Below are 8,047 nucleotides of genomic sequence, written 5' to 3' on the forward strand. Positions count from 1 at the left end.
GAGCTGTGTAGTTGGGGGTAGGTGAGCTGCCAAATGCTGTATCCTCCATGATTGGCCACTCAGAGAGGACACAGGGCAGGGGGTTAGGACTTGTTCTGGTACTAAGAGAACATGATTCTGAATCCAATCTATACCTGCACCCTTAACACTAGGGTGGATACAAATGTTATGTTTTGTAGTCTTAAGACCCTCATCACTCTTCTCAGATCCCTCTCTCTTCTGCAGAAAGGTGTGGTGTGTGGCAGAGTGGGTTAACTTCCCACATATTTATATGTATTTGGAGCTGTGGGCAATACAATAAAAGGGACCTGCCCACCTTTCCCCATGTCACCAAGGCAACTGACAGAACTGTGCATGAGAAGACAGACTGGCGAAGTACTTCCTCGCATAGGAACCGGGAATTTAGTGGTATTGAATCCATTTTGCTTTTCTGGTGGTAGCTTCTCACTACCCCACTATGCTCAGAAGCAAGCAACTAAGCGTACTTGCTAGCCTTGACCAGGTGGCATCTTTAAAGTTCTGCGGTGGATCTTAATGGACAGCGGGACTTCAGTATGGCTTTCCTACCTCTCACTTTGTATTTGACCATTAAAGGCTTTGGAACCTTTCCCACACACCTCTTTTAACACTGCCAGTTTTGTACAAGAATCTGAATACGTCGTCGTCGCTAAGACCAGAGCAGTGTGTCTGTCCCCAGCACCTGACTCTATCCCAAGAAGAAGCTAGTGTCTCTCCCACCTAGGTCTCGCCTTCAGGGGCTGTCCAGCATTACAGGAACTGGCGTGGGTCTTCATGTAGAAAGGGAAAAAAACTGTAGTTGACACTTAACTACTTAACTATCTATCGGGAGGGGCTCACTGACTCCTGATTGGTTTTACATTTCATCCCTTTTTTTCCCCTCCTCTCCTTTTCTGTTTCTGTCTCTGACCCCAGGGGTGGGGAAACGGGAATAGTGAGCGATCAAAAATAAACCTCTTATGTCAAAGCCGGGAAGGAAGTATAAATACGAAGGGCTCGGCAGCCCACTCGGTGCTTCCCGAGGAAGAAGGCAACTGCACTGGACGCCGCGGAGGACGCGCGCTCGCAGTCCAGGGCGCCAGCTGCTAGAGTTCTACTAAGTTGGCTGGCGGGCACAGGAGGCGCGGGCTGCGCGATCCAGAGGGGCCGCCAGGGGACCGCTGCGCCCGCTGCCGCTGGCCGACTCGGCCTCCCCATCCGATTGATCATTTTTCCTGGACAGAGCGGCCCGGCCGCCTCGGGCCACCAGCACCTGCCCGCTCTCGGCGATATTCTTCCCTCTCCCGCGCTCCGCAGCACTCTGCCCCCATGCTCCGCGACCCCACCGCCACCCGGTGGCCGCCCCTCCTGCTGCTGCTACTGCAGCTGCCGCCGCCGCCACTCGTCTGCGGCGCCCCGGCGGAGCCGGGAACCGGGGCGCAGGCCTCGGAGCTAGTGGTGCCCACGCGGTTGCCCGGCAGCGCGAGCGAGCTCGCCTTCCACCTGTCCGCCTTCGGCCAGGGCTTCGTGCTGCGCCTGGCTCCCGACGCCAGCTTCCTGGCGCCGGAGTTCAAGATCGAGCGCCTCGGGGGCTCGAGCGCGGCGGCCGGGGGTGAGCCGGGGCTGCGCGGCTGCTTCTTCTCTGGCACAGTGAATGGAGAGCGGGAGTCGCTGGCGGCGATGAGCCTGTGTCGCGGGCTGAGCGGCTCTTTCTTGCTGGCAGGCGAGGAGTTCACCATCCAGCCACAGGGCGCTGGGGACTCCCTGGACCAGCCGCATCGCCTGCAGCGCTGGGGGCCGGGACAGCGCCGCGAGGACCCCGGGCTCGCTGCCGCCGAAGTCTTCCCCCTCCCTCAAGGACTGGAGTGGGAGGTGGAGATGGGTGATGGGCAGGGACAGGAGAGAAGTGACAACAAAGAGGACAGGGAGCAGGACAAAGAGGGGTTGCGCAAAGAGACACAAGACTCCCGCAAAGTGCCACCACCCTTCGGATCCAAAACTAGGAGCAAGAGGTTTGTGTCGGAGGCTCGCTTCGTGGAAACACTTCTAGTGGCTGATGCGTCCATGGCTGCCTTCTATGGGACCGACCTGCAGGTAGGACTCAAGAGCCTTCCGCAGACCCTGTCTAACAGTCTATTGCTTCCCGATAGTTTTCAATTCTTCCCTTCCCACTGGGGGAGGGGGGATCCCTCGCGCTCCCAAGCCCAACCCCAAAGGGGACTTTCTTCTTTCTGAGAAACATCAGTAACTCCATTAACTTCTACCATCCCGGCTTCCTACTTCCCAATCCCTAAACCCCTTCCAATTTACAGTAGTAGCTCTGTCTCCTACTAGCCTAGCCGGCATCCTGAGTCTCCCGCAGTCCCCAGGCACCTGCTTCTCCCAAAGGGAGATTAAAACTGCTGAAGAGCTCTGTCCTTTCTGGTCCCGCTTCCCGCAACTCTCTACTATCTAGGACTCTCTGAGACTCCCTAGGAGAGGAAGCTGGGCTGGGACAAGGTGGCTGTGACTGTCTTTGGGTACAGAACTGAGTAAAAGTCCTGTAAGTAAAAGTCGTTAGAGAGAACCGGACCTGGAAAGAGGCCGTCCAACTTTTGTACGCCCAGCTGCTTCTGATCAAGGGGCATGGGCTACCTTGCCAACCTGGCGCTCAGCCCCGGCAGAACTTGGCAATGCCAGCATCCAGCTCAAGAAGGAAGGAGAACAGAATTTCTGCCTGGGGGTTCAGCTTAGAAAACTGAAGTTTGGGTGAGAAAGGGGAGGGAGCAGGGCTGAAAGATGAACTTTTTCAGCTACTATATTCAAAGGAACCAGGGCTGTGGTTGGTCCACCCAGCCACCCTCAGCCCAGAATCAGCTCTCAACTGACCTAGGCAGAAAAATTGAGTCTAAGACATTATTGCTAGTAGCTGAGCACTCTTTACTACATGCAGTTGGTGCTAACTCAGCAAGAAGTGCTCCCAATACCTCCCTCAAGATAGGGCAAAGATCTTACCAGAAGCAGAAGGAATAAGAGTCCCATTTTCTGGAATAGATGGAACTGTAAATGTTAGAGCTCAGCTAGAGGAAACTGACCTGTCCAGAAATCATAGTTTCTCCAGCCAGGGATCCCAGCACTGCAGCAGCCCAGTCAACCCTTTGGCAGTGATGGTGTCCTTGATCAGGGTCTCTATACTAGCTAGATTCAGCCTGTGCCTGAATCTGTTTTGGATGCCAAGGGCATAAGCATTCCCTTTGCAGAGTGGCCAGGCAAAGAGACAGCACACCTTCTGCTTGTCATCTGGTCTTTCCCACCTCCTGTGATGAAGAGGTGTTTGAGAAGTAAGTTCCGGTGAAAGCCACATGGGGAGGACAGGAAGGACTGCGGGTGAGCGCTCCACGTGATCACTGTTCTATCTACTGCACAAACCAATTAACCCTGGAACAGGCTCTCTGCACGGTCTTGTGGTATTGGCTCTGCTCAAAACACTACAAGACTGCTCTGAGCCACGAGCCCATGAGGTTTGTTCTGTGCTGGCGCTGTATTTGATTCTCTGCCCTGCTCTAAGAGGAGGTACCAACCACTTCTTCTGACTCTTTTCCCCCAGTGTGTATTAGAGAAGTAGAGAAGGGTGAAGAGAGGGCTTCGCAACTCACCAAGACCACTACATCTGACTTTAGACTGGTCCTGGTGAAATTCAAAATGTAGAAAGACCAACAAGAACATGGAGAAATTTCAAGACGAGTCAGTTTTTTAGAATGCAGAGCCAAAATGTCCTCCCTAGCAGCTCTCTCATGTCCTCATTTAAACAGTGAGTTGGTAAACATTTCCTTCAAGGACGTACTTGGCATCTCCAACATCCACAGCTGTCAAGGCTCCAGTATCCCAGAGCGACTGAAGCAGGACACAAGTTCAGACCCAGGTTGTGCTGACTGCTGCTTGAGGTCCAGGCATGCTGCTCACACAAGGTGGCTTTGTCTGTGAAAACCACCAAATCCTGGTACTTTAAGATCTGGCTTATTCAAAGCCACCTCCACCATTCAGAAGCCAGTCCTTAACATCTAACCTGCAAGGAGGCTCTGAGCAATCCATTCAGACAGATAGAAGTCACTTTGGAGTGTCTTTGGGTAATGGGGGCGGGGGTTCATGGTACTTATAAGAGCCCCTGACTCTCTAAGAAACAACAAGGAGGCTCTTGGTCAAAGTAATGTGCTCTGGTCTGAGCATCTGTGAGACTGTTTCACGAGGAGCCCAGTTTCTGGAAGGTTCGGCTGCTCTCTGAGCACACTCCACTTACAGAATGGTTTTATGTGCATGACCTCAGGAAAAAAATGCTTGTAAGGGAGGCAGAGGAAGAAGAACATACAGCTTAAAAAGGACTTTTGAGTTTCCTAAGGTCACACTGGTAAGTGCGGCAAGCTAATTTGCCACACCCTCCAGGTTTCCTGAGCCTAAGTCTAGCATTCTTTGTGACTGTACTGTAATACTGTATCTTCTCATGAGGACAATCTGTGGTCCTTTTCACCCTTTCCCAAGTGTCCACATTGTGATATGGCTCCTTAAATCCAGCAGTCTCAAGATGCCCCATCCAAATGCCAAGCCCCATTTTGAAAAGAAATCACCTTTGCCTTCAAAGTTTCAAGAAAGAATTGGCTATGATCCAGACTGGTGTCATTGCTAAGTGACAATGACATTTACCAGAATTGTGGAAGTGAGTTCACTTAATCCCTTCACAAGAGGGGCCCCTGCCTCCCATCTTATTATCTGGGTTCAGAGTTAAGGGCTCATCGTAAGACAGTCTCACAGATCCTAGAGCGCATTACCTTGTTCAAGTTCCTTAAAGAACCAGGGGCTCTTATCGTCATCATCAACCCCACATTGATGACCCCACAAGACAACCCAAAGTGACTTCTATCTGTCTGAATGGATTGCTCAGAGCCTCCTTGCAGGTTAGATGTTAAGGACTAGCTTCTGAATGGTGGAGGTGGCTTTGAATAAGCCAGATCTTAAAGTACCAGGACTTGGTACTTTGGTGGTCTTCACAGACAAAGCCACCTTGTGTGAGCAGCATGCCTGGACCTCAAGCAGAAGTCAGCACAACCTGGATCTGAACTTGTGTCCTGCTTCAGTCGCTCTGGGATACTAGATCCTGGGCGGCTGTGAATTCTGTCAGGGTTGGGAAAGGGAAGACTTTCTGAAAGGAGGGACCACCTCAGGAGAGTCTACTAACTTTGCCTCCATCTCAGATGCTACTGGGTGTCCCCTGGGTGGCCTTGGAGCAGAGCAGAGTTCCAGCAGTAAGCGGACTTTCTAACCCTGTTCCTCAGCTGGGAGGGTCTAGGAGTGATTCTTCCTCCTCAAAGCAGACCAGAGCATTCCCAGATGCAAGGTCCTGAGAGCTGATTCTAAGGAGAGGCCGTCATGGTCATCTCATGTCCCTCTACTTTCTGTGGTGAGTGTTCCTCACAAGCCCTAGCTCTACAGTTATTCTATACCCTGGTTTGCCAAGAGGAGTCTCTGTCTGGTAGCATAAAAACAAAGAGTGTCATCTTTTGGTGTCAATAGTGTGCTGGTTTGGGTGACACACAGGTCTAGGCTTCATCAGCTCTGTAGTTATGCCAGTTTTCATAGGAAAAAGGCATGTTACATTAATTATGTTCAGCCCGCCTTCCAAACAATGGGTCCTTCCCATCCCTTACTGCAGTAGAATGACCAAAGATACTATTTCCCAAAGAAAATGTCCAAATATCCAAATGTTTGGATGTGTGTAGTTCATGACAAGGCTTGCTTATTTGCTTGCAAACTTTGGGTTTGGTTTTCCTTGTAGCAACCAAGACTGATGGTAGTGTAGTGGCCAGGAACACAGCCTTAGAAGGAAAAACAGATGTAACTGAGATTTCCAAGGCAAGTATCCATCTCTCTGTACCTCAATTTCTTCACTAGGGAAATGGGAACAGTCATACCCAAATCCTAAGACTGTGATGAGAATGTAAGAAAACATGAAACATATCTGAGCCAGGGCCTCAGTTGTGTTGGTGCTCGGCAAAGCATAGCTCTATTCCTAGAGTTGCCTTTGGTGATTGCAAGCATTTGACAGAGTGGTCATAATGGTGTGGCTACACATCACTGGAATGCTGGCTACTGCTTTTCAACTTTGCTGACCCACATGGCAGAGACCATCTTTTCAGACTGCCTCAGCTCTGAGTGTTTATGATTGGCTTCTGGCAGTTTTTCTGAAGAAGGGTAGCTTTTGCAACCACACCTTTTGCTGTTTGGGGAACCAGGTGTGAGAAGGGATGTGAGTCTTGCTCTTCCCTCTCCCTTTGCTTCTCCCTTTCCTCCTTACAGAGCTATCCTAGGCCCTAGAGTCATATCAGGAAGGAGGACTAAGGACACCACATGTGGACATACATTGCCACTCTTCTGATGTCCCCAGGCACACCACACAGGTCTTAGTACCCACTGTGTGGAAGCAAATAAGACAAGTACTACAAAGTACAGGTGACATTGTAGCCAGGATGAGAAACCACTGCTAGTGCACTTTGCCAAAGCTCAGCTTCCACAAGAATCCCAACGGTAAGCTTTGACTGCCATAGGAGCATCCAGGATCCTGGGGAAGGAAATTTTTACTTGTAGCTCAAAAATTGTGCTTGACTCACCTTGACTATGGCCATCATGGGTTCCTACCACTCTGACATAGTTCTGGAGGTTTCTGCCAAACAACAGGGGCCTCAGTCAACAGGGGAAGAATGTCGTTCCCACTCTTTAGCTCACACTTTATACTTGTGTGATAAGCAGAGAGTTATATATAGACACCAGGTGGTGCATCAAGCAAGCCATTTGACCTTTTCCTTGACTGGCACCTGGGCCTGCTCTCTGTATCGGTAAGTCAGGTCCATCCTTCAGGACCTAGAGAACAAATGGAGAATCTAGACTCTAAGTGGAGCGTGCAGACTCTAAGTGACGTACTTATCCCAAGCTTAGCAATCCTTATCCCTTTGCATCTTATCCCTTTGCTCCTGCTTTGCATCTAGATGATGGAGCTGGCCGTTGAAGATAGTGGCGATGCCCTGCTTCTCAGTGAGCTCTCAGTGGAGCTTCTGAAAGAAACATTGGACCACAGAATCTTTGTTGCCCTCCTCTATGCAGATTATCTTCTGAGATAGTCAGTGGCAGAAAGACTTAAGCTGTCTTCACAGACAGCTGCTGCCTGGAGGCCATGACTCCCTGGCCTTCTCAGCCTGACCCACAGCTCGGCATCTGGAGAAAGGATCTGCTGAGGTCCCTATGCTGTCCTCTCTCCACATAGCCCGATGCCTTTTCCATGAGGGACTAGGGCATCATCTGTCATACTGCCTAAGTCAGGTCTGGCCCCGTGAGCTTGAGTACAGACCATTCTCAGTCCCCCAAATCCTCAACTCCTCATTTCAAACCACCTTTCTGAACACCTAAAAGCCAGCACCTTGGCCCCAGACTGTTTTAAAAAGATCTCACCCTCCCTAGTTTTCATACCACAGAATTGGGACTCAAAAGGAAAAAATCCTGGAAGGATATAGTTGCAGATTTCTTCAGAAGAGATCCTCAAGGGGTTGGTCCAGTCAAATCCTAGCCTCACCAGATAGAACAGGAGACTGTCTGTCCTCCTTCAAGAAGCAGGGATGATTTGGCCAGGAACTTGTCTCCCAAAGCTACCACTCCTCAGGACTCACCCTCGGTTGCATAATGATGTGGTTGCATATTTCCCCTCAGCCATCCAACTCAGGGAACAAATGCCAAGTTGCAGCTTTGCTGATAAGATATTTACATCAACCTAAACAAGCTGGAGTGCATGGCATGCTGAGTCACCTGAGCTCAGAAACCTGCCAAGCCAGTTGTAGGAGTAATGAAACATCTGGTCTACCGCCTGCAGGATGAACAGACAGGTCCCATGCACAAATAATGGAATGCATCTGGAACTCCCACATACGGCCTTCCTCAATGGAATGTCCCCTCCATAGCCTTCCCTCCCTTTCTACTCCCACATTTTAGACCACAGGAGAACAGAAAGAGAGAGAGAGAGAGAGAGAGAGAG

General features: G+C 50.6%; 1 protein-coding gene across 1 annotated transcript in view; it reads left to right on the forward strand.

Moving 5' to 3' along the window:
* Positions 1-924: 924 nt before the first annotated feature.
* Adamts8 (ADAM metallopeptidase with thrombospondin type 1 motif 8) overlaps positions 925-8,047 on the forward strand; it is a 20,400-nt gene continuing 13,277 nt past the window's right edge. The window contains exon 1 of the mRNA XM_031345459.1: positions 925-2,091. Within this exon, the coding sequence (XP_031201319.1) occupies positions 1,327-2,091 (765 nt within the window). The 5' untranslated portion in view covers positions 925-1,326. The remainder of the gene's footprint in view (positions 2,092-8,047) is intronic.

The sequence above is a fragment of the Mastomys coucha genome, unplaced genomic scaffold, assembly GCF_008632895.1.
Source record: "Mastomys coucha isolate ucsf_1 unplaced genomic scaffold, UCSF_Mcou_1 pScaffold23, whole genome shotgun sequence".
Classification (NCBI taxonomy): Eukaryota; Metazoa; Chordata; class Mammalia; order Rodentia; family Muridae; genus Mastomys; species Mastomys coucha.